General features: G+C 37.6%; 1 protein-coding gene across 4 annotated transcripts in view; it reads left to right on the top strand.

The window, feature by feature from the left end:
- The window catches only part of Ctnna2 (catenin alpha 2), a 1,082,633-nt gene that overhangs the window by 1,020,279 nt on the left and 34,439 nt on the right, over window positions 1–27,915 (top strand). For all 4 annotated transcript variants that reach the window (XM_021164215.1, XM_021164216.1, XM_021164213.1 and 1 more), the window contains 4 exons: window positions 303–416; window positions 10,086–10,267; window positions 22,328–22,433; window positions 26,532–26,666. In XM_021164215.1, coding sequence (XP_021019874.1) covers window positions 303–416; window positions 10,086–10,267; window positions 22,328–22,433; window positions 26,532–26,666 — 537 coding nt within the window. The remainder of the gene's footprint in view (window positions 1–302; window positions 417–10,085; window positions 10,268–22,327; window positions 22,434–26,531; window positions 26,667–27,915) is intronic.

The raw sequence follows: 27,915 nt of genomic DNA, 5'->3' as shown, positions 1-27,915 counted from the left end.
ACAACCTAATTTCTATCTTAACATAGATATGGATATTTTCCCATGTATCCTTTTGCTTGGATTAACAGTCATATTAAAAGTCAAACTTAGATTTACTGTATTTGTCAGAGGAAATAAATAAAATGTATCTAAAATAGGGTAATTGGGGCAGTATGGTTCCTATAACTTTGAAGTTGATACCAATAAAGGTAGCCATACTATATGTAAGATGCTAGAAACTCTCTCTTTGGGGCTGTTTAGACTTTGCAATGAAATATGTGGGTAAAGGTCAGTTAATTTTCTCCTTTTATATTGTTATTTAGACTCCAGAAGAGCTAGAAGACGATTCCGACTTTGAGCAAGAGGATTATGATGTGCGGAGTCGGACAAGTGTTCAGACAGAGGATGACCAGCTCATTGCTGGACAGAGTGCACGGGTATGTGGGCATTCACTACTTTGGATAACTGCCCAGGGAAAAACTCACACAAATGGCTAGAGGAAATTTCTGAATTAATGGGTGCTGAGAGTACAAATATCTTTTACTGGTCTGGGCTATTACTTTAGTGGTCTGCTTCAATGCACATTATTCATGGTGGTAGCAACCACCACTGCTCTCAATCCCTTTTTATAGTCCCCATTTTCTATCCATTGGGCATAGATGCTATGTCGAAGCACCACATACTCTAACATGTGTAGCAGATGATATTTGGTTTGAGGGTAAGAATTTGATAGTCAGGAGTCATCTAATGTGTAAGTTTTACATCTCCCCCACCACTGTGCTAAGTAAAATTGCCAAGCTCAGAAATAGCACAAGAGATAACAGCAAATGGAGAATTGTAATTCTGCATTATTATTTGCTTGACAATAGCTTCACTGTTTTAGGGAGATTTCATAGTGAATACCGTGTTGACCCAAGTGTATTAGATAGAGAAAAATCATTGTTTCTCCTTAATGCCTATCTGTTTCCAGAACCAAGTGTTTTTGCTAAGTTATAAAAAGAAATTACACAAAATACTCATGAGTTTTAAGTTTAAAGCATGAATGAATCAAGGATCCATATATAACAGCTCTGTCAAGCAGATGAACACCCAGTGGCCTGGTTGATAGCATAAGTGATATAAAGAATATTTCATAGATGAGCCAACAAGATTGGCTGGATTTCCTGCAGCATACTTGGAATACTCAACACATCTAGTGAGCATTAAGATTCCTTTTTAAAGGTTATTTTCATAGAGTAAAGCTATTCAATTTCAGTGTGACTGTAATTTTTACATTCTAGTTATTTTTTTAATTTCTGCTTAAGGAAACACAATAATCATAGATGATTATCAAAATAGGAATATGGCAAGTGAACTTAGAAATGTAAAAGGTCCTGAGCCAAAAGATAAATGGAAATTTAAGCCATACTAAGATTCTACCTCATCCCAGTCAAAGCTGTTATTAGAGAGAAAACAAATAATAACAAATTCTGGCAAGAATGTGGGGGGGGGGAGTAGGTTTACACTGCTTGGAGAAATATAAATCAGTACAGCCCCTATGGGAATGAAAGAGGGTCCTAAAAACCTAAAAATAGAACCACCATATGACCTCAATACCAAACCTGAAGATTTTTTTCCTAAAGACTCTTAGGTCAACAGCCACAGAGACACTTTCATATGAATTCTGATTAAAGCACTATGCACAAAAGCCAAGTCACAGAATTGGCCCAAGTGTCTCTCAATGGATAAATAAAATGTAAACATGTATGCAATGGGATCTCACTCAACCAAATTAGAAAATTATTTGTCAGAAAATAAAAACAAATGGAGATTATTGTATTAGGGAAAATATGGAAGATGCAGCAAGACAAATATTGCATATTTTTCTATTTTTAGATATTAGAATTGTTTTTAATAGTTTTATTTCATTTTTAATTTTGTATATATGTGTGGGAATATGCATATGAGTACAAGTAATATATATGATCATAGGTTGAAAAAGAGTTGTTCAGGAATAATGTAGGTTTTGGATATACCAGGTATCTCCTGCTGTCATAGGAATTGTGAAAGAAAAGTAGAAAACACAAGTTGAAAGTAGAGAGGACACAAAAGGAAGTGTGGTATTCAAAATGACTTCACTCAAAACCAAGTTTCTCTCATGTACTTTAGAAGTTGATATATTTATTCCAAAGTCAAATGCCAGAATATTTAAATGTCTGATAGACACACAAAGGTAAAAATTCAGACACTAAAGGCACAAAGGTATATGTGTATACACAATGGTAAATTGGTACACAAATTTAATGCTAGAGTTTTGGAGGAATAGTGGAAGACTATGAGTTTAAAAGTAGAAAGTAGCGCTGGCCAATGATGAGACTCCATGCCTATAAACCAAAGGCTGAGGGTATAGCTTACTAATAAAATGCTGGTTAGCACACACAAGGTCCTAATCAGAGGAACAGAAACCATAGTGATTGATTTCACACGTTGATTTCAATCTATAAAAACGAATGTTAATACCACTCTGAGAACTGTGAGTTGCTTGAATTTTCTAACTTTCAGATATATTGCCTGTCAAATGTGAACCATAGACTTTCCTGACAGTATTCTTTTGAAGATTAGTTGATCTTTACAGAATATTAGAACAACACTAGCCATATAGTAGTAAATGGTCAATAAAGTCTGGCTTAGATCATTATCCTTCTTTGGCAGAGAAGGTCCCTTCTGACCATAGATAGTGACATCAAAGTATATGAAAGGGCATAGAACATCCATTGTAAAATCCCCACAGATTGTTCAGTCTTGCCTAAAACACAAGCGGGAAGGTCATTAAGCAAGAATCTTTTGAGTCTATTGGCATACCACCAAAGTAATTAATCAAGACAACTGATCTTTAAAATTAAGTAAAACCAGCATTTTTATGTGAATGACAAAGGACGAGTTTGAGTAATTCATCCAAACATTAATCAATTACAAGTTAATTTTATTGACCGACTCCTGCCCTGGTTCCACTGATTAGTGACCTCAAAGAATAAGACTTCTTACATAAGACTTATCTTGCTTTGAGATCACCATCTTGTGAGGGTGACCTGAAATGTTCATATTTAACAAGAATAGACTCTGCATATATTTCTTTTCTACACATTATTTTTATGTTAGACATCCAGTCAGTGATGATGGATTGAAACAAAATTTGGATGGTTCCTCTTGATCATCATTTCTTTACTCTGGTGTCTATTTTCAGAATGAAATATGATCAAGGTCCAAAAGAGTAAGAACCAGGTTGTCTTGTTTGGCACTTGCTAATTTGTCTTGGAGGTCTGTCTCATGTTCTGGATTAACTTACAGCCAACAGATTTACTTCTTATGTCAACCTCCAGCAGAGACATAGAATTATGACTACTAAGTTGGGAATAAGAGGGCATATCAAATGGCTAAAGTTGAACTTTGGACCGCTAGTGTTTGACAAGCTGCTCAGAAGGGTGAAGGAAGCCAAATTTGTGTTTGACAGAGCTGTTAGGTATTCCTAGCAGTCTTTCTTAATAGTGGTCTTATTTTGTCTCATTTTTATTTTTTATTCAGAGACATATTCCTTTCTGAAAATGGCAAGTTAACATAAAAGGAGGTTAAACTGGAAAAATAACTTTAGTATCTTCCAACATAGCTCTACAATGTGATAATTGGAGGATCTTATTTCTCTTATACGACCCTTTGTGCTACTTTTGTTTAGTATTTACGTAACTGCTAGTAAGTTTAATTATATGTATATATGTGTACTGGAACCTATAGTCATTGCATATGTCAGAGGAAGACATTACATATCCTGTTTTTAGTCTCCACTTTACTCCTTTGACATAATGTCTATTATTGAATCTGGAGGTTGCTGTGTTTATCCTATTTCTTCTGAACCACTGCTTCTCATATGTTGATGGCAGCAAAGCTTAGTGATGCTTCTATTTCTATCTGCTGACCTTGCCCAGGTACTGAGGTTTGGGACATTATGACATCATGGTTGGCTTTTTACACTGATGCTGAAGACATGGACTCTGGTCTTTATGGTTGTGATAGAAGTGTTCTTAATCACCGAAAAGTCTCTCCAGGCTTCTTTCTCTGACAATTTGAGGGGGAGTGGGAAGAGGAATGGCTGTGGGTATGGCCATCTGCTAATACATATAGGCTATCTTGCTGTATAGTCTTAGATATAACATCATTTTTAAAAATGCATTGTACTTGTGTGTTTTCTTTGTATGCATGTCTGTATAATGCATGACTCCTGTGGAGGCCAGAGAAGGTTGCCTTGAGAATGGAGTTACAGATGGCTGTGAATGGGCATGTGGGTGCTGGGAATCGAACCTGGGGCCTCTAAAGAGATGAGCCATTTCTCCAGCCCCTGAAATGACATCTTAAAACTGTTACCATAGTATAAGTGTGTCAGCAACAACTCTTGACCTCTTGAGCAATGTCTCTTGACCTTAATGATAGAATTTATTCCTTTGACAATATACAGAGCTGATTTTTAAACATGAGCTTTTCAGAGATGTGTAACATTAGGTAACTATCTTAACTTTTGCATGTCTCATACCCACTGGGCTGGTGCCTATGTTATTCTGACCCCCAGTCCTGCTATCAGTTTAGGTCCCAGGTTCACTTCTGTAGATGTTATACAATACCTGACAAAAAGCAACTAAGAGGCAGAAACGTTTCACTTAACTCACTATTGTAAGTTACATTCCTGGCTTTGTGGGATAATTAAGTCAAGAGAGAATAAATGTATGCATGCTTAGTGACCACCCAGCTTTCTCTACACTTCTGCAGTCCATGTCCCAAAACCAGGGATTTGGTGCTGCCTACATTGAGCCTGGGCCTTCACATCTCCATGAACACAAGGAGACATGCACACAGCCCAACTTTATCTAAAAAGAACACAGACCTACATTAAGAAATGTCTTCCCAAGTGATGTTGGATTTTGTCATATACTTCTGTCTATTGCTCCACTGTGATGAAAATGGTGGTGGTTCTGGTCACTTCCCAACCAAATGACTTAACATTGAAAATCTGCATCATTCAAGGAAGTATGGGAAGATTTGCATGTATCAATGAAAGGAATATCTCAGTTGTCCAATTCACACTCTCAGATGAGTGGGGGGCTTGTCAAAGAACCCAACTATTTACCTTTAATATCCTGCTTTAAAGTCAAGTGAAGCAAAATATCACATTGAATTTTCTTCCCTTTGATAAATTATCTTGCACTCAAAGCCCATGTAATAAATTTTGTTCTTTGCCTAAGAAAACAATTCTTGTCAGTTCAGGGACCTTCGAATCCAAAGGCGGACCCTGGGATCTGTACCTGGAGATTTAGGTTTTAGAAGAGTTTTTGGTCCCTTTGAATGACTTCTATTTTGTATCAGTGACTTGTGCTTTGATCTCAATAGGAAAGATTTATGAATCACAAAATATAAGTGATCGGCTGTTCAGAGCAAAGGCAAGGAACCTGGGACAAAGGTTTGAATCCTTGTGCATTCTAGTCTCTAATGGTCTCAGTCTGGACCCCAAATCAGCCAGATATACAGCCTAAGAAATGCTGATTGCCTAGTATAAATCAAGGCTGCAGAAACTAGCAGGTGCCTCTGGTGATCACATCACAGGAACAAGAAAGCTGATTCATCTCCTTTCCCCTTGGCCATGGAAATAATTTTTCTCATGTTGCCTTAGTTTGAGGGAATGAAGAATTATGTGTTATATATTTCACATTGAATCTGATTTTAATGTAGGCAGGCTTCTATTTTTTTTCTACCTAGAATGGCTTTAATGTGTTAACATTTCAAACTGCTGAGTTACATTGATAAGACCTAATTAAAACTCATGTGATGAATTTTAATTTGATTAACTTGCAAATTTTGCAGTTGTGATCTACTGTTTATAGATAACCTTTTTTTAAATTCCAGTTTCAGAAAAGGTCAATAATGAATTTTTAAAAGCCAAGAGCATTTTAAGAATATTCAAGAAAAGCCTTGAGCTCATCGACAGCTACACAGCAGAGGCAAATGTAATGACACTTGTACCCCAGTCACACACCATTAAGTGCATTATGCGGGTCAAGCACCCCTCCAGTCAAAATAACATCTTCCTTTCAAATCTGCTTTGAAGGGGCTAGTCTTTCTTCTGAAAAGTGTCTTCAGAAAATGCCTATCATTGCTGGTGACTTGTCTTGAGTGACAGTGATGCTTTGAGCAGAAAGATGCTTAAGCAATCTGTCAGAGAACATTGAACTTCTGCTCTGAGAAATGGCGTAGTTCTTTTGGGAAGTTCTTCTGGGAATCAAGGGCAGGGCAGTAATGTAAATTTGATACCAAGGAATTAGAGGGCTGCAGAGATGGCTAATCAATTAAAAATACTTGCTATGCTTCCAGAGGACTCAAGTTCAGTTCCCAGCACCCATGTCTGATGCCTATAACCTTTGGTAACTCTAGATTTAGGGTGATTCAAAACCTTCTTCTGCCTTCTGTAGGAACATATACATGTCTGTTCAAAACTGCATTTAGACACATTTCTGCAGATAATTAAAAATAAAATAACAAAATTAGAGTGTGTCCGGTATGGCCCTAGCACTGGGGAAAGAGAAGCAGGTTGGTTTCTGTGAGTTTAAGGACAGTCTGGTCTACATAGTGAATTCCAGGACAGACAGTGATATACAGACTCTGTGTCTAAAGGGGAAAAAAATCAAACAAACAAAAATTAGACAGAAAACCAAGACCATCAATAATTAAGTAGTAAGTTAAGCAAAGGAGATGAAAATGTTATAGTTGACAGGACCGTATCCACACTCCAATGCACACATTCACTATTTTGGGAATGAAAGTAAATATTTTCCACCTGGATCCTGCATGTTCAGTGTGCAGTCTGTTAGAGGCCCTACTGGTTTTTGTTTTTGTATAGAAGTACCTGGTGAACAAATTTAATAAAGATTCCCTAGGAATTGTGCTGCCTAAATAAAATATTCTTTTGTATGAAACCAAGTGGATCAAGGAGACGAGAATACTTTATAATAAAAAGCACATATTTAATTTCTATCTATTGAAACCAAATGAGAAACCCCCTTTTTAACATGGAACTACAAATAAAAGTTTATGACAGGCTCTTTTGAGTATTATGACCCTTCTTAAAGTTTATAGAAGTACTTTAAATGTTTCTGAAAGTACCATATATTTTAACTAGCCTATTTCTATCAGTGTTGTTTCTACATTAAGCAAACAAACTTCGGTACTGTATGAGGTTCATGTGTACATGCATTAAAATGAGTTGTAATTTAGACCCATGTAAACCCATAATGGATGTCTGTATGAAAGTCGATGGGCATGACTCTGTAAGAGGGTATATCATTTATGGTTCCATGAGTGGAAGATATCATTTATTTGGCCTGTGAGGCTGCAACATAAGGTTACAGGGCTTGGCAGACAAAGCTAGGCTTTCAACTGCCTTGAACAACTGGGCTGGGATCTTCATACAAACTGTATTTGGCTGTATGATAATGTCCTTGTACATGATGGTGAAGAATTTCCTTGGCTCACCATGTTGTTTGAGTTCTCATTCTCCAAATAATAAGTTGTATGGAATTAGGGGTTTAATTAATTTACTTGGGCCTACATACTGTCATTACTAAATGTGGATAATTATATTATAATAGTTATAATGATTAAATTATTTGGTACCCATAATTCTCAGATACATGCATCTTTGCAAGGAATTATATGTGTCTTCTATTTATTCACAGCCACACAGGCTTTGGGACTGCCATGTTTGTGGTTTCCACTATAATAAGGTTACATGGGAAGAAATCTAGTAACAGAAATGATGTCAGAATAATGTGCACAATAACACAATGCTGGATTCAAATTTTATTTCTGTTACTGTGATAAACTGTGGCAGGAAAAGGTTTATTTGGCTTACAACTTCTGACCCAAGTCTATCACTGAGGCAAGTCAAGGCAGATATTTGAGGGCTGTCCTGCTTGCTATTGTTCACTTGCTATATCTGACCAAGAAACCCACTCCCTTGTCAAGAACAGTGGAAGCAGTGGGAGATGCTGCCCTCTAGTTGGCTCATGAAGAGGCCCATGTTCAGCTTGCTCTCCTATACAATTCTGGAACACTTATCTAGAGTTGACACCACCCACACATGTTTGCATCCTTTTATATCAATCATCAATACAATCCCCCTCACACAACATGATTACAGTCCAATTAAATTCAGGCAATTCTTCAACTCAGGCTCTACTGAGTCAGAGGACACTAAGCTATGTCATGTGCCCAGTTTGAGCAATGAAAACTTTCTTTCACTCTTTTCTTTGTGGATTAACCATGAATCTTGAATAACTTGCTTGAATAATTGAATCTTGAATAATTGCTCATGGTGTACACACTAGATTCTCCAATCACACAGCTTTGGTCTCTCTTTAGAGACCTCATGGATCCTAGAATTAGAGAAAAAAACTAAAGCATTATCCCAAGGCTCTGTCTGCAAATCATTTCACAGGCGATCATGGGAGAATGTCATGAAATAAGGATAAACACTTCACTTGGAATGTGCTACAAAAATGGTGTTTAACCAACAAGTTTGATTCTTACTTACAGTAGTCATAATCTATAAATTACTTATGAATATTAAATGAGCAATTATCTAACCCTTGCTTGTAGGAGAAATCTAGTGAAATATAGTGATATAAAATTACAATGTTTTGTTCTTCTGATCAATGTGTTTCCAGGTTTTAAGGGTATTCCTCTGCAAAATCTTATATTGTTGATTTAACCTTGAACTCGAGGTGATTAACACCAATGCATAACTTAAATTGCTTATGTAACTCATGTATTTTTTCCAAAAGACATATCACAACCTTCTTGTATTTGCAGACACATAACACCATGCTTCGAACTATTTTGCATGGTGGAGTCACCACTACAAGCGGCACGAAGATATGGAAAGTGTAGTGTTAAATAGATTGAAAAATGGGTGCTGTTTACAGTAGGGCAACTGAGCGAAGGCAGAGGGTGGCTTGGTTCAGCGTCATCTGGGAACGCACACAGTGGTGACTCGGAGATTTCTGATTCTTGCATCATTTGCAAATGACTGGAGAAGTGCTTCCCATGTTTATTTGGGGTTTACAAATATATTTGAGAGAATCAGCCAAATTTGCAAACGAAGAGTTTGAACAGCAAGAAGACTCCTTCACTCTTTTCTACATTTTCTTATCCAACAACTTCTACCAATCAACTTTTGCTTCCTAATCTTACTCAGCTTGAGCAGGCCCAGTCTCCAAAAATCTGAGAACTAAACTGTTCTCATACTGGAAACATGCCTGGAATTGAGGTTAATCTCAACAATTTTCTGAGGATCTTGGAATTTTGGACTCAGGATGTTCTCAAAGTCTAAATTCTTCCTGTGTAAGCATCTTTTTTAAGAGATAGTAGCCTGGACAGCCTCCCATTTAAATGGCTACCTGTATTCGAAGGCCTTGCAAGCATCTGTTTGTGAAGATGGAGAAAGAAGGCTAAGATGGAGAATACCATCCCCTAAATGCCCAACTAAGGGGATACTTTTTTTTTTTTATGCCATCGTTCTATGGATATCCTTATTTTTTTATTCATAAAACGTCTTTCCACCATACTACACATGGATACCTCAAATATTGTTTAAACTTCCTTTCCTTCCCAGAAACAGAAGGCTTTTTTTTTTCTTTTTCCCTTCTCTGAATAGCTTTCTGTGTTGAAAGAGGTGCATTCTTTCATCTGGTAAAAAGTTTCCTGAGACCAAATATAAAAATTGTTAAGAATAGATTTCTTTTGAACAAACATATGCCATCAAAGAGACAGGGATGTTCTGCAACTGCCAGTATGCCTGCACTTTTGGATCTTTCTGTATCATTTATATAAGAGAGGGGGCAGTGAACTGGAGGACCTGGTCTGTTTGTACTCTTGGTCTGGTAATCGGGAAGATATGCATCTTCTAGAATGGTGGGAAATCCTATAAACCTTGAGTATGGTTCTGATAACCACAGGAAGCAGAGTTAATATGCAGTTTTTCAATGACTTCGTCAGTATTAGTTATGCTTCTCCCCCTGTAATCCACACAGGCCATCATGGCGCAACTACCACAGGAGGAGAAAGCAAAAATAGCTGAACAGGTGGAGATTTTCCACCAAGAAAAAAGCAAGCTGGATGCTGAAGTGGCCAAGTGGGATGACAGCGGCAATGACATCATTGTGCTGGCCAAGCAGATGTGTATGATCATGATGGAGATGACAGACTTCACAAGGTGAGGCTCGGAGACAGGGAGATGACCATGTTCTTGCTAAAGCCATATAGGTAGCACTGGCTCTTATCATGGCAAAGCTTATTGAAATGGTAAATACTCTATCAAAGCAAGGTAGAGCTCTTAAATTATACTTACAAGTCCAAAATCTACAGTTTAGTTAATAAGATCCATATTTGTAATTAGTATTCTTTTAATTATCTATCATAGGACAATCATAATACCAAAACCTAAAGTTTGGTTGACAACTTTGTGTTTTGCACTACTTCTTCAGAGGCCAGTGACAACTCCCTCTTGTCTTCTGGATTACATCAAGAACAATCAAATTCAGAAAAAGTCACTGGGAAAAGGTCCCTTAGTTCTGAGTGAGAAAATGAGATGGTGTCAATCGAGTCCTTAACTCTCTTTGCAAAAGCATGGAATAAGAGTAACCAGCTTCTCAAGAGAGAATTAAATCCAAAAGTATAATGCAAGTGGGGACTATGTTGTGAAACATATTTAAAGCATCCAAAAAGCCCATTAAGTGTTTGTGTCTAAGTTTGTATGTGTGTGTGTATGTGTGTGTGTGTAATGTGCATGTGTGTATCTATTCATGGTGTGTACCTCTGAGTAAAGTTGCATGTGGAAGTCAGAGTCCAAGCCCAAGCATCAGACCTCACTTTCCACCTTCTCTCTCGTGGGCTCCCAGTTGGCAGACCAGTGAATCTGGAGGGATTTTGTTGTTTCTGACACCCTTCATGCGGTAGACATGTAGGCTGGGATTAGAGATGAACCCTGATGCATCTGGCATTACACTGTGGCTTCCTGGGAAAATGAACCCTTGTATTCAACCTTGTACAACAAATGTTTAGTTTGTTTTCTATTGAGCCTGCTCCCTAGTTCCAGACTAAATTTCTGACTTTTATTTTCCTGTCAAAATTCTGTAACTTCAGGTTATTGTATATGATTGTACATCAGGATAGAATGTGAGGCAAAAATTAATACTACATCATAAACTAGTATTGTGCCACATCATACACATGCACATATGCCCATACACACACACATATACATATGTATGTGTGTGTGTGTTTAAGAAAAGAATTAACAGACCACCCACTTTAGTGAGTGTATTCTTTTAACACATGTAAAGATATATTCATGGTTGAACATGGCATGATAAAACCATGCAAGACATATATCAATGTCAGGATCTCATGTAGGTGACAACATTTTTTTAATGATTGTTGACCACTTATTATAAGGAAAGGCAAGAATCGATTATAGGATTTAAAAAAATGCAGAACACAACTATGTCATCCCCTTTACCCTTTACCTCTGGCAAATATGTACTAACGACATTACTTGGCTCCTTTTCCAAATCTTTTAAAATTGTTTTTGATTCTAGCAAAATGATTTCAGTGTTAGGAGTGTGACCTTCGAGAGCTTTAAATGTCATCATATTCATTCAAAGTTCAAGTTTGTACATTTGGTTAGTCTCCTTGAGCTTCACAAATGTATTTCTCTCACACAAAATAATATCAGGGGGAAAGTCCGAGCCATTATTTAAGTCTGGATTGCCTACAAATCAGACAGTGGTGGCAGCCTCAGTCATTGCTTCCTGAGCTCCACGATGACTTCATTTGCTTGCCTTCAACATTTTATTAGTATTTTATCTGATGGATATTATGCAACCCATTAATAACATCAGTGGAACAAATAATCTCATTAGTTTGAAGTGAATAATGAATCCAGTCACGTTGCTAGTTTAGATCAGAAGAACATTTTGTAATTTGTATTATATATAACTGTGGTCAAGAAAGATAAATATATTTGAAGGGTCTTGTTCAGTGATGTTGAAGAACAGAGAGTTTTTTTGTGTGTGTGTTTTGGGTTTTGGGTTTTTTGGTTTTGTTTTTTGTTTGTTTTTTTAGTCAAAGCATCATTTTAAAAGTGAAAAGAAACCTGGTTCAATTTCCTTCAGAATTTATGTAATAATTATTGTGCTGAGCTGAACAATGAAGTGCTCAGCCTGCTACTGGGTATTATTTTTTTGTAATCCTTGATGAGCTTGTGTGTGTGTGTGTGTGTGTGTGTGTGTTTGCGTGCGTGCCTGCGTGTGCGCGTACATGCACACTTAACCCTGTCCTGTTGTGAAAGCAAGGGGGAAGAACCAGATAGCTAATAAAAACAGAACAATAGGAAGTTAGCAGATCAGAAGGCTAGCCTTGCTCTCAGGAGGCTAGCCTTGCTCAGAGGCTAGGCATACTCTCAGGAGGCTGGGCTTGCTATCAGAAGGCTCAGCTTGCCTTTGCTGCCACCTGCACATGCTCATTCTGAGCAAACCAGCACTTGACAGTATCTTTCATTGTGGCCTCTCCCCTAACATTACTGCATTCAGCTTTGTTCACTATTATTGCTGAAATTACACTTTCTACTTCAAGAAGGAATAATTGTAGCTTTGTACGGGTAAAGATTCCTAAGTACTATTTTCCACCATTTAAAGTTTGCATAGAGTTGATTTGAAGCCAACGCTTGACTCCTCTACTCAAGTGTTTAAAGGGCATGTATGTCTCACAATTACCATTCATTTATTATTGTGTTGTTTTATTCTTATTACCGGCTAAATCATTAATTGGGTTTTGTCGTCTCTGTAAGTTCTACTCTGTAATTAAAATAGAAGTGCTGCCTGGTTGCTTATGCTCTATCTTCTTCATGGGGGAGAGCAGAGCCCCCATGTCTCACACTCTTTTCCTTCTCATTCCTGGTCTCGTGACTTTCATTTGAGGGGCAAAACCCGAATCACCATCCCTCATACAGCAAATTTCAACTCCTCTTCTCATTTTGAGGAAAAAACTGCCATGAACCCATCTTGGGCTGCCCAAACAAGATGCATGCAGACAGCCTCAGCTCAGCCTTAATTGAATAACAAGAGGCAAAGTACTCCCTAAAAAATCAACCACAAGAGAGGAAACCAGGAAGCCGGGTTTGGGGTGGGAATCATCGAACCTGTGCAATTCTAAAACACTGCACAAAGAACTCGAGTCTCAGAACAGCTTTGTTCTAGTTTTACTAGAACAAACTTGCTTTGTTTTAGTTCAAGAGCTCCTTCCATTACTCTAGTGGTTGCAACTGCTCATTGAGGATCATCAACCTGTTCTCTCCTCTTTTCGTATCAAAACTGGCTAATAGAGACAACTATCCAACTTGTTTGCACTACAACTCATCTGACTGGGCAAGCACCTTTCAATTTGCCCTTTAGTGCCTGACTTTCTTCACCTTTGTCCATCTGGTTTTGGTTTGTGTTTTTATTTCATCAACTAAACAGTATTCCTGAAATAATTGAACTTGGGTTTCTATGGTCATTCCTGACTTCTCATGATGCACAGGATTCAGTAGGTTATTTCAAAAACAGTCCTCATCATGCTTCTACATGCTGTGGCAAGCATGTGTGTGTATGTGTGCGAGAGAGAGAGAGAGAGAGAGAGAGAGAGAGAGAGAGAGAGAGAGAGAGAGAGAGAGAGAGTAGGGATATGCATGCTATGTTGGTGGACATGAAAGGATATCTGATATCTTTGGGGACTCAGGTTGTTCCTTCCACTGTGCATTCTAGGGCTTGAATTCAGGTTATCTGGCTTGAGCTTCATATACATTTATACACTAAGCCATCTTGCTAATCTACAGAAATTTCTTGGAGTCTTTCTCTTTCTCTTTCTCTTTCTCTTTCTCTTTCTCTTTCTCTTTCTCTTTCTCTTTCTCTTTCTCTTTCTCTTTCTCTTTCTCTCTTTTCTCTTTCTCTCTTTTCTCTTTCTCTCTTTTCTCTTTCTCTCTTTTCTCTTTCTCTCTTTTCTCTTTCTCTCTTTTCTCTTTCTCTCTTTTCTCTTTCTCTTTCTCTTTCTCTTTCTCTTTCTCTTTCTCCTCTTTCTCCTCTTTCTCTCCTCTCCTCTCCTCTCCTCTCCCTTCTCTCCTCTCCTCTCCTATTCTCTTTTCCTTTCCTTTTCTTTTAAAACTGTAGATCCAGAAAGGCTTATATGATTCCACACATTTGCAAATACTCTCATTGCATTTCCTCACTAGAGTTACATTTAATATTAGCAAACTAGATGTATCAAAGAGGCCATAGAAAATAAACATGTTAAGCTTGGATTAATCTGAATTAGATTTCTGAGTACTGAATACTTTGCTCACAATATGCCGACTCACTGCTATTGCACATTAAGGCTCACAGGCTTTTTGTAAAATAAATGCAAATATGTTGGCAAATGGAGCTCACAGCACTGAAGTAATAGTTTGCCAGCTTGATTCTCTTTTGGAGTGACCACTTCTTGGGAAAGATTCCAAATACTGGCCTTAATATACAAATCAGCTGTACTTAAATGAACGATGCTGCAGGATTCTGTGTAGTAGAGAAGTAATATATTCAGTTTCTAAGAACACTAACACCATGTTCCAGGTGAGACAATAGAATGACCCCTGCCATTAAGGATACAAGATTACATAAAATCCCTTTTCCAATCCCTTTTGCAGTAAAAACTCACTCTAAAGAACAGAAATACTGTGGTGTGAGTCCTCAATTTGAGGTAGATCTATAACTGTTAGGGTAGCATCACTGTTGGATTTGTCGTCCAGGGACAACAAGAATAAATTGAAGTCTTGTCAATTTCCTAGATCAGATTTTCATTTTCTGGTTATTTATATCTGGATTCAGTGCAATGCAGATGATTGTAGCTCATTTAGACTTGTCTATTCTGACATTAGCCAAATATGGCTGTTTAAATTGTTTATATTGTTGTGTGCATCATAAAGTTTACTATGTTTATAATTGTTTAAGTAGACAATTTTGCCACATTAAAAACACTGATGTGTATCCATTGCCATTGGTCTATACATTTGCATCTTCTTTAAAAGTATATCCAGTATACATTCCTTCCTAAGTCCTCCTTACCTGATCCCCACAACCCCTGAGAACCAACTGAAGAAGTTGCTTTCTCATTCTGTGTCTTTGACTACTCTCTGTACCAGATGAGAGGCATAGTTCATGTTTGTCTTTTTGCAACTTAATTCTTTCATAGAAAATAAAGTTTTCAGTGTCCATCCATGTCATCATGTACACAAAATTAGCTTTTGTTTTTATGGTTGAATAATACTCCACTGTCAGGGCTATACCATATTTGGTTTCTCTACTCATCTGTTAATGGACATTTAAGTCCTTCTTCCTTTGGGTAATATGAAAAATGCTGTTGGGGACACAGAGAACATATTTCTTGGAGTCCCTGCTTTAAAAGGAATTGGAATATCCTATGGTATTTTTTTTAATGAGAAATCCACAAACCACTTTCAGGTTCCTGACTCATTTTACATTTGTACCAGCAATAACAAGGGTTCTAACTCCTTTACATGGAACATAGGACTTTTCTTTTTTCTTTTTTCTAGGAGTGCTCCTAATGGTTATAAAGTAGAATATCCTTGTGGTTTTGATTCTCATTTCTCTAGTAACCAGTGACATTTTATAAGTTTTTTTTTCTGTACTTATTGGCCATTATATGTTTTCTTTGGAGAGCTATCTACTTGAATCTCTTACCACCTTTAATTAAATACTTTGTTGTCAGTTTTTTACTTATTCTGAATATCAGTTCCTTATTGGATAAAAAGATCCCAAGATATTTTCCTTATTTTGTGAGTTTCATTTACAGTATACACTGAAAATATACTTTGATCATAAAAGGTTTTTATTTTTATTTATTTATTTATTTATTTATTTATTTATTTATTTTTGGAATCATAGAAGTTTTAAACTCAAGATCAAGTTTACTTTTTCTTCAGATGCTTGTGCTGTTGTTGTTCTAGCAAGAAATATCTGCAGAATCAATATCATGGAGTGCTCACACTCATTCTTTTTCTTTTGCTTTTATACTTTAGCTTTCTGTTTATGGCTGATCACTTCTAAGTTGAACATTTTGCTGATGGATACAGTTTCTCTAGCATCATTTATTGAAAAATACTCTTTGCTTCATTAAGTGGTCTTAGCACCCTGTGGAAAACCATTTGGTCATTTGGTTGAGGTCCTATTTCTGAACTTGATCCTGTTCTATTTGTCTAAATTTCTGCTTTTGAGTTAGAACTACACTCTTTTGCCTACAGAACATTTAAGGTAAGTTTTTAAAATCAGAAACTATGGAAACTTCAGCTCTTTTCTTTTGCCAGATTATTTTCACTACTTGAAATTCCTGGTGAATTTAGGACATTTCATTTTGTTTGGGCAAAGTAGAATACTGGGGCTTGAATATGGATTGCTGTGCATCTGTAGATCTCTAAGCCCTTCAACTCATGTTTATGTAAAGGCATTTCATGTGCCATCTTGAATTTCTTCCCGCAATATTTTGTACAGAACTAAACATACAAACCTGCTGCCTCCTTCGTTATGTTTACTCCTTCTTTACTCTTTTTGATGCTTTTTTAGTGGACATCTTTGAAGGATGTCTTTCAGGGCCGAGGATTGAACCCAGAGCTTTCTTCCTACTGGGCAGATATTAATACCTGAAATATGCCAATGCTGCATTGCTTTCTTAATTCTATTTCATCCTGTTTTTTTGTGTTTCTAAAAGCATGACTGTTTTCTTGTGAACCAGTATCCTTAGGTTTCCATCCTGCTTCTTCCCCGGGGAATAGTATCACTTGGGGCTATTCCTTTGTCTTCCTGAGTGTCAATGCTCCACTCAGAAATGTGTGTATGTGTTAGCCTAAAATATTTATGTAACTAGTTTTATTACCCTTTCTGACCCTCTAACACAGACTCCAAGTACAAGAGTTCAGATTGAGCATCCAGTGTGAATGCTGAAATCTTAAACATTTGGTTTTCATTGTGATGCTCATGAGTGTGTGAACTATAATCACTGGTGGATTAAAAAAATCACATTGTCCTTGACCACTTTGGTTCCCTCAGTCCTTCTCCCAACTCTTGCACAAGACTCCATGAACTCCACCTCATGTTTGTCTGTGGGTCTCTATATTTGTTTCAGTCAGCTGCTGCGTGGAACCTCTCAGTTGACAGTTATGCTCCTGTCTGCAAGCATAACAGAGTATTATGAGTAGTGTCAGGGATTGGTTTTTGCCCATGAGTGGGGTTTCAAGTTGGGTCAGTCATTAGATGGTCACTCCCTTAATCTCTGCTCCACATATTTGTACATCTTGTAGGCAGTGTAAATTTTCAGTAGAAGGTTCTGTGGGTGGGTTAGTGTCAACCTCCCTCTAATAAAGTCCTGTCTGACTACAGGAGGTGGCCACTTCAGGCTCCATATTCCCTCTTGCTGGTGGTCTCAGCTAGGGTCACCCTCATATCCTCCCACAGGTCTTTCCCATCCCAGGTCCCTGGGTTGTCCCAGAGATGGCCCACCACTGACTTCCCTTCTCTCTCCCAGACTTCTCATCCTCAGCCCTGCTCTCCTAAGACCCACTCCTCTTCCCCTCCCATCCTCTCTCCCACCCATTTCCTTCTCTCCATCCATTTCCAATATCTATTTTGTTTCCCCTCCTGAGTGAGATCTAAGCATCCAACCATATTCCCTCCTTATTTCTTATCTTCTTAGGGTCTGTAGATTTTAGTGTGGTTATCCAGTACTTTATGGCTAATATCCACATAAGTGAAAACACACCAGGTATAACTTTCTGGGTCTGGCTTACCTCACTCAAGATGATTTTTTCTAGTTCAATCCATTTGCCTGCAAATTTCACAGTGATCTTGTTTTTAATAGCTGAGTTATGTTCCACCATATAAATATGTTCCACCATATAAACCATATAAGTGGTTATGTACCACATTTTCTTTATCCATTCTTTCATTGAGGAACATCTGGGTTGTTTTCTAGTTTCTGTCTCTTATGAAAATACCTGCTATCTAAACACAGTTGAGCAAGTGTCCTTGTGGTATGGTGAAACATTTTTTGGGTATACCCCCAGGAGTGGTATAACTGGATCTTAAGGGAGGTAAAACTATTTCCAACTTTCTGAAAACCTGCCCAATTGATTTCCAACCTACAGATCCAACTAACCTGGGCCTGTGGGTGCTCACAGAGATTGAACCACAACCAAAAACCATGCATTGACTGAATCTAGACCCCCTATATATATTTAGCAGAAGTGTAGCTTGTTCTTTATGTGGGTCCTCCTACAACTAGAGTGGGGGCTATTTCTGACTTGGCCTCCGTTTCCTGTCTTTGGACCCTTTTCCCTTAGCTGGTCTGCATTATGTAGCCTCAGTGGAGGACCATGTGCTGAGAAACGATGTGACTTGGTGTGCCAGGGTGGATTGAAATCAAGGGAAGGGGCCTCCCTTTCTCTGGGATAAGGGTGGGGGAATGGGAGAAGAGGAGTGGGAGGTGGGAATGGAAGAAGAGGGGAGTTGTAAGGTGAATAAATAAAGGAATTAATGATGAAAACAATTATACTGGATTTTCACTTTGGCTATAAGATGAACATTTGAGCATCAAGCAAATACCATGTCTCTAAAGATATTCTTTACTAAATTAGAACATTTTAATCAGTTTTAAAATGAATCCTTTATAATTTATAGGGATATATTTTCTGAGATCCTTTGGAATGAAATACATATATAGATTTATATGTATGTTTGTATTTGTGTTTATGATATATGTAACTGGGGGAGTTTATATGTACCCTACATATGCAAGTGCCCTTAGAGGCCAGAAGAGGGCACAAGATCCCTTGGAACTGGAGTTAAAGCTAGCTCTACATCAAAATTCTTGAAGTAAACACATTTCCTTGACAATAAAAAATGAAGAATCCCCTAAGCTCTTAATAACTCTGTTTAGAGAAACCCGAAACTAACAGGTATCATGTCAGAGTAAAACTTCACAAAAGCTAAGTAGTACTCCATTATGTAAATGTACCACATTTTCTGTATCCATTCTTATGTTGAGAAATATCTGGGTTCTTTCCAGCTTCTGGCTATTATAAATAAGGCTGCTATGAACATAGTGGAACATGTGTTCTTATTACCAGTTGGAACTTCTTCTGGGTATATGCCTAGGAGAGGTATTGCTGGATCTTCTGGTAGTATTATGTCCAATTTTTTGAGGAACCTCCAGACTGACTTCCAGAGTGGTTGTACAAGCTTGCAATCCCCCCAGCAATGGAGGAGTGTTCCTCTTTCTCCACATCCTTGCCAGCATCTGCTGTCACCTGCATTTTTGATCTTAGCCATTCTGACTTGTGTGAAGTGGAATCTCAAGGTTGTTTTGATTTGCATTTCCCTAATGATTAAGGATGTTGTACAGAAAATGTGGTACATTTACAGAACGGAGTACTAATCAGCTATTAAAAATGATGAATTTATGAAATTCTTGGACAAATGGATGTATCTGGAGGATATCATCCTTAGTGAGGTAACCCAATCACAAAAGAAGTCATTAGATATGCACTCACTGATAAGTGGATATTAGCCCAGAAACATAGAACACCCAAGATACAATTTGCAAAACACAAGAAAATCAAGAAGAGGGAAGACCAATGGATGGATACTTCATTCCTCCTTAGAATAGGGAACAAAATACCCATCAAAGAAGTTACAGAGAAAAAGTTTGGAGCTAAGATGAAAGGATGGACCATCCAGAGACTACCCCACCCAGGGATCCATCCCATAATCAGCCACCAAACCCAAATACTATTGCATATGCCAGCAAGATTTTGCTGAAGGGATCCTGGTATAACTGTCTCGTATGAGGTTATGCCAATGCCTGGCAAATATAGAAGTGAATGCTCACAGTCATCTATAAGAAGACAGGGCCCCCAATGGAGAAGCTAGAGAAATCACCTAAGGAGCTGAAGGGGTCTGCAACCCTATAGGTGGAACAACAATATGAACTAACCAGTACCCTCCAGAGCTTATGTCTCTAGCTGCATATGTATCACTGGGAAGAGAGGCCCCTTGGTATTGCAAACTTTATATGCCCCAGTACAAGGGAACATCAGGGTCAAGAAGTGGGAGTGGGTGGACAGGGGAGCAGGGTGGGGGACGGGGGGAGTATAGGGTACTTTTGAGATAGCATTTGAAATGTATATAAAGAAAATATCTAATAAAAAAAAGAAAAAAAACCTTCACAAAAGATCCTCTATGGTCTGAAAGTTACAGAGAAATACATAATATGTCACATTTTAAAGTAGTGACAGATTATTTATGCTTTCCTTTAAACAATAATGAAAAAAAAAAGAATACAACAAAAGGAAGGAAGCTACTTACAAATGATAATTAAAACAAAACAAAACAAAACACTATCTAGGAATAGACTGGCCCAGAATCTTTACCTTATCTTTTGTATATAAAATTCACATGCGGAGCCGGGCGTGGTAGCACATGCCTTTAATCCCAGCACTTGTGAGTCAGAGGCAGGCAGATTTCTGAGTTCGAGGCCAGCTTGGTCTACAAAGTGAGTTCCAGGACAGCCAGGGCTACAGAGAAACCCTGTCTCAGAAAAGAAAAACAAACAAACAAAAAGAAAAACAAAAAAAAAATTCTTGTTCACAGTTTAAAAATCTTAATGGTCACTGAAAAAAGAATCAATGAATGTATTCTCTGGGAAGACTTAATGCGACTATACTGGACCAAAATACCTAAGTTTAGAACCTTTTGTATGTGTGTCTCAGCAGTAACATGAACCCCGTCTACTTTACTTTCAGCTACTAATACAGAAAAACAAATTCCAAAATGAGAACTAGTCTGAAGCAGAACAACATACCCTTCCTTAACATTTATTTGATGGAAGCCATTTTAAGTCTTTCCATTCTTACTACTACACAATTGTGGCCATTGCCCTATTCCTAGAACTATATGATGAATAAATAATTCTCTTCTGAGTGGCTTTCCTCTGGACCCCATCACGTTTATGACAGAAAGCATTTTTGGTGCCTAATAATTCACTGTTGTACCCTGGTTAAAAAAAAATAAGGATAAACCTGTTCAATTTATTCTTTACTTACTTCCCAAGAAAGTGGAAATTTATATGCTACATTTTGTTTAAAAGTCCATGGTGCAGCAACATTTCCCCTCCCATTTAATCAGCATTTAAAATTGAACAGGCAAGTTGATTGAGAAATATAATGTTTAATTGCCTACCTAATTGAAAACCGTATGTGACAATGTTGGGGTGCTGCAAGCATAAGGACATTTACAAGCATAGTGTTTAGTGCAATCATTTACATATCAGTACCAGAAACAAAGAATATGATATTTGGAACTTGGCAATTTCAGAAAAACTAGCCAAATATCCCGCCTTTATGTTCAAGACAGAAGTGCTTCTCAAGGTGCCATGTGTACTTGAATTAAATCATATGAAGGTGCTGGGCAAGGCACGAATGGCTATGCATCTGTACTTAGCTGCTGTGGACTCGTTTTTCTGTTTTAGAATTCATCACTGACAGTCTGTGGAGATGAGTGGTTGTTAACTAACAACTTGATGAAATTGGGAGTCATATAGGAAACTGGTCTCTGGACATCTCTGTAAAGCGTTGTCTATATTATAAAGTTTTGCCTCTGGAAATATCTGGGAAAGGTTATTTTATTCTGTTAATTGATGGGGAAAAGCCACCTTGATTGCATGAGGACCCATTGCCATTCCTTGGGCACAGGATTTTGACAGATGCAGAAAGTGTACTGAGTCCCAGAATGCATCCCTCATACCCTGCTCCCTGGCTGTGAAGGCAATGTAACCAGCTGCTTCGAGTTCACACAGTGACGTGTTGTGTATGACGACATCTAGGACGTGAATACAACTGGGTGCTAAAGTCCCTTCCTCTTGGGATGATAATTTTAACTGAGTACTTTTGAAAAATAGTGGAAAGCTAATGTGGATGCATATATGAAATTAGGGGGCTAATTTCCCCCAACACATAAAAGGAAACAAGGTAGATAACCAACCTAGAGGTGTGAGTGCATTAAGGCAACAAAGAAATTTTTAACAGCAGGGCCAGACTGCATTAAATACAGAAATAACACATTGGGCCAAGGATGTGGTAGGTTTATTTGCTGCCAGTTATTGACTAGAATTCTAATTATGATACATATTTTTTCAGAGGCAAAGGCCCACTGAAAAATACATCTGATGTCATTAATGCTGCCAAGAAGATTGCAGAAGCAGGCTCTCGAATGGACAAATTAGCACGCGCTGTGGCTGATCAGGTAATACAAAAGGGAGAATGGGCATTAATTAGTACCAGTGTTCTGGGAACAGTTTTATGCACCATATGAAATGGCTTTGCCCAATGCACTTGGAGGTAGTCTCTAAAAATTTACAAGCTGGCTTCTGTCGAGTTCATGGCAAAGCCAGCTTTAACCTGGAAGAGGCGTGAAAGGCTTGAAGCATGTGACAGGGTAAAACAGCCTTTCCCATTCAGAAAACCAATCATGAGGGCAAACGAGATAAGGTACATACCCCAGGACCACCTGCCCATAGATGGCACAAAGCAGTGGGCTAGGCTCTCCCACAGCAACTGCTCATCAAAATATGGCTGACAGGCTTGCCAATGTGATAGGGCTATTTTCTCAACAGAAGTTCTCTCTTCTCCAATGTCAAGTTGACAAAAAGCTAAGCATAAGAAAGTGTGGTTGTAAGGAAGCTCGACTCCCTTTAGTTAATACTGATCTTCCTATGGTACTCTGACATTCATGATAATTTATGCTCTGCTCTAAATTAGACTAATCCTTGTGACCAAGGACAATCTAGATTTCAGATGTATTTTCACACAGACTCAGATAAATCTCAGAAAAATAAAATCCTCAAAGTCTCACCTGAGTTTTTACAGGAAACCAGAATATGTACTTGAAACCTTCTCTGTCTCACCTAAAATACTTGATTATATCTCAGCAATTCTCATTCAGCCTGGCTTGAACTAGAACATTAGAATCCATCTCTAAATGTCTTGCTGCTAGAACATTTCTTGTAAGGGTACATTAGGCAGCAGCCATTTCTAGATAACCGATTATCCCTTCAAGCCTCAGTTAAGAATAGTTTGCAGTCTGAAGTACTCCAAAGCAAATATACTTTAAAATACAAAATAAGGTTCTGAAATAAAAATGACATGTACTCTCATTACATAGTAACTCCGTAATAAACAAGAATGAGCTGCAGAAAGTGGTACCCTTTACACATCTTCAAAGACAGAAGGTTGGTTTCTTCTCTGTGAATATTCCTAGTCTCCTAATTCTTGAGTTGCAGTTCCTAGCTATAGATTTCTTTCCCCATTCTTTAGTATTAGAATTGCTCTTCTATTTACTCTCTGTCCAACTTCTCAGCCTCCATGTCAAAATACCAATAAGAACACCTACCCTGTAGAAGCTAACCACTCTGATCAGAAGGTTCAACAACTAGTATAACATATACACTAAGACTTAAAAGACACCCCTTTTAATTGTATTTATACATGATAGCTAGCATAATGGGATGTTTCTGAGAAATTTGCTGGCTTGGAAGTCAATTATTATCACAACTTCAGATTATTTTCATTGTCATCCTAACAAACGTAGCAGTTGAAAACCAAACCATGATGTTGTGGATGTTAGGGTTATGCCAAATGTCAGGCTTCCGAATGTAAAGCTGAGCTGCTTTCTAGAAAATTCCATAAATATTTTAAAGAGCTCACCTAATAGAAAAAGAAGACAGAAGACCCACCTGGAACGTGCAAAAAAGACAGCCACTAACCAGAGAGAAAAGCATGGAGGTGTGTTTGCAAATGTTTGTAGCCTCCGGGTATGTGGTACCATCAGAGTTGGATGAGTGACTTTGCAAGACATCTCAGAAAGGATTTTGTTTCTTTTGTTCCTGAGAGTCAAAATTAAATGAAGTTTGTATGGCTTTTCCATTACATATTTAATATTCATGTTTGAAACTATCTCTACAAATATGTATGTGTGTAGTTCTGTAGCCCCAGGTTCAATTCCTAATTTTGTTTTTTTTAATTTAGGATCTTAAATACTGAATTGTTGACAACATGCTATGAGGCATTTTTGATAATTATCATAATATGAATACATATAATCCTACATATGCATGCTCAAACATACAGGGAGAGAAGAAAGACACAGAGAAAGAGGATTCTATACTTACTTCTAGATTTGGGAGTTGAACATTAGTCCTATCAACCATGATTTTTGAAGTAAACAGATGAAAAATATTCCCATATCTTTCTGATATATTTATGGGCATTATCTATGAAATATCTGGAAATTTTGTTAGTGTTTTCTCTAAACAGGTGTTTTTTTTTTAAATATATGGGGTGTTTTGAAACTTTTATTAGTCTTTCCTGCTCTTTAAAAATCTGGCTTAACTGGTTCAGTTTAAGTAATACAGAAGAATATTACCAAAGACTGGATTGGTTGCTTTCATTTTGCCTGAAAATATTTTATGAAGATTGGAGATATGCATGCAATATAAATGCTTTACGGACCACTGCATTTTTAATTACTGTTCCATTGAGATAGAACTCCTGGTTTAATTTGCTGCAAGGTATTTGTATTGAAAGCTTTGTCAGCCCTCTGGGGAGATATCATTTTAAAGTTAATTCCTTCCAGTATATGGGTCTCAGGAGTAGGATAAATATTACAGTATTAAATACTTGTAGAAAACCAAAAACAGACTCTGTGGGATGCTTCCTTGATAAACACATTTAGGGAAAATGTATCACTATAGTAGGTATTATGTGTGAAAGAAATTTATTTATTTATTTATTTATTTATTTAAGTGGTTATGTTATACAAAACAGCTTCATGGTATTGTTGAAATAATTTCCATCCCAAAGCTTATAAAAAACTTAAGTCACTCATTCTCACATACTCTTCCCTGTGTTATTTTTATGACAGGTGCTGAGGATTGAACAGTGTGTGCGTGTGTGTGTGTGTGTGTGTGTGTGTGTGTGTGTGTGTATGTGTGTGTGTATGTGTGTGTGTGTGTGTAACTTTATAAACACCAAAGTTAGAAAGCATCTCAAGTTGAACATTTGGTAGTAACAAAATTACTCAGTAACCATTGGCTTAGAAGTCACAGAAACATTTTAGAAAGATATTGAAAATATTTAAAGAAATTGGTAGCTGAGCTCTGTTTGCACTTGATGGATATCTACCTACTTAAATGACAATGCAAATTAATCGTCCACGAGAATTAATTCTTGTTGAAGACCTCTGTTGCTATACTTATGGGGTTATTTCAACTAGTTTCAAATATAGCCTAACAGATCCTCTTCATACAAGGGCCACAATCTATCTGAGAGTTTCGTGTTAGAAGAGTTTAGTACATTGCTAAAATTTTTGATAAGCGGGGGGGAAATCTGTAAAATATACAGACTTAGCGAGTTGGAGCACTGCCTAGAAAATGAAAATAAACAGATATTCTAAGTAATTGAGAAGTTCTAAGTTGAACCCCCACCCCATGATTAAGAACCGATTGTCAAAGTGTCAGACTTCTGGCTTCTATTCCTTTATATTTGTGTTTCTTCATGTTGAGAAAGTGGAAGAAAACTAGATAGAAAAAAAAAGCCATAGAATAGTAATTTTCTTAAGGTTTCAGAAGATAGCTAATAAAACAGTTTGGAGTAACACAGATATCCCAATAAAACTTTGTAGTCTTTACTAGCACCCCCCTCCATTTTCATCTTAAAAGATTATTGCTAATAACTTTTTAAATTTTTCATACTTGAGTCTAAAGCATTTTGATATATGCCTTTATATGCCTTTCCCTACCTTTCACATTATCCCATGCACCCTGTAACTCCTCATATTTAGGTCCTTTTTTTCTGATAGTTCTCATTACTTATTGTTATTACATGTATATATATATATATATATATATATATATATATATATATAACCTACTGGCTCCATTTAGTCTTATCTGTATGCACAGGGGTCTAAGCTGACAACTGCAGCATAGGCAACTACAAGAAATCTGACTCTCCTTCCCTCAGAAGCCCTGGATTATTTATAGTTCCTTAACTCGGGGTAGATAGAACCTTGTAAACCCTTCCCCAACACATGCTTGAGTGTTTGCTCTTGTGGTACGGTGCAAATCTCTTGCAAGCAAATATAGGTGCTGAGGCTTCATGGGTAAAATCTTTCTCAAGTGTAGCTAGCCACTTGAAACCATTGAGTCTGGCATTTCTCCAGTGCATCATGGAAAAGTGGAGTTAAATGAATGTAATTAAGGATGTGACACCTAAGCCTTTTAAACCATAAGGGTGAGAAACTGAAGAGCACTTACTAATTGACATCACTTCTTTTGTTTTATAGTGTCCTGATTCAGCATGTAAGCAGGATTTATTAGCCTACCTTCAGCGGATTGCCTTGTACTGCCATCAGCTTAACATCTGCAGCAAAGTGAAGGCTGAGGTTCAGAACCTAGGAGGAGAGCTCATTGTGTCAGGGGTAAGCTGGGATTTTGGCTTCACAATGTCAAGTTCCTACTGTTTTAGTTCTAAGGCAAGCATTCTTGGCAACAGTACTCCTGAAAACACCAAATGACAGTGATTCACAGCATTAAAAAAAATGTTATCTCCATTATTCCAGACCTCACAATAGCTCACAAAGAGCAATTTGATTTTCCAATTACCCTATGTTTATACTAGCCTTGTAAAATCTCCATTCTTCACAAGAAAACTAATTTCATAGTCTGGAAACTCATTGCCAAGCTGTGACTATTATAATTATTGGGGGCTATTGCATATTTACTCATTGTGAGTCGGCTTCCCCATTGTTAGTGCTGGTAATTTTCATGCTCAATTCAGGAGCCAGCCTCTCTAAATGTGGACTAGGTTCACATGTTAGAGATGATGAGACATTTATCAGGTTCCAATGCATACTAGGTTATCAGTAACCCTTGATAGTCAATTGTTTGAATGTGATACAGGTTGATGTGCTGTTGCCAAAACCGTCCATAGTTACTAAACACTATGCTATAGATTCTTTTGTAGACCACCCTAATATTTTCCTTTTCATAAAGATATAATTACCTAAACCATTTCCATCAAAGCATAGAAATAAGAAGTTTAAGCAATGTTTAGAAGAATCTGGATTTCTTGGCAAGATTTCAAATGTTTGTGTTGAGGTTCTTCACCTTGGCTTCTTCTTCTCCTTCATCCCCTTTCTCTCAACACAAGGTGCCATTTATTTTAATGATTTACAAGTTCCAAAGTGTGGCCATGCCACCTTTAGTTCTTTTCCCAGCTACCCATGATGCAGCCACTGTACCTGCAGTATGAGCAGGAACATAACCCTACCAACATGGTGAATATGAGAAAATAAATATTCAAGCCCCTTCTGAAATCATTTCTGATGTCTTGGAAAGTCAACACTCTGTATTTTGGAAAATCTATGTGGATAAGTATGAATCATCCTCAATCCTGAGTGTTTCTGTTCCTTTGTGGCTTGCCTTGCTGAAAACATAGCTGGGGAAAGAGCTTGTCCGGTTGGCATGGAGGTCCCATCTGGAAAGTCTGTTCCATGAAGTCCTACCTTTGAGCTCAGTCAGTTGGCTATTTTGTGCCTCTTCCCAAAGCACAGTCACCTCTTTGCATTTCCAAAATGATCCTGCCTCAACATTCTTCCACAACCAAGAGCTATTTGTCTTGCAGTGTGTCCTTCTGTCTATCTGGTGATGATCAATTCTCTCTCACCA

Source organism: Mus caroli, chromosome 6 (assembly GCF_900094665.2).
Source record: "Mus caroli chromosome 6, CAROLI_EIJ_v1.1, whole genome shotgun sequence".
Taxonomy (NCBI): domain Eukaryota; kingdom Metazoa; phylum Chordata; class Mammalia; order Rodentia; family Muridae; genus Mus; species Mus caroli.
This window is presented reverse-complemented; position numbering and strand designations above follow the sequence as displayed.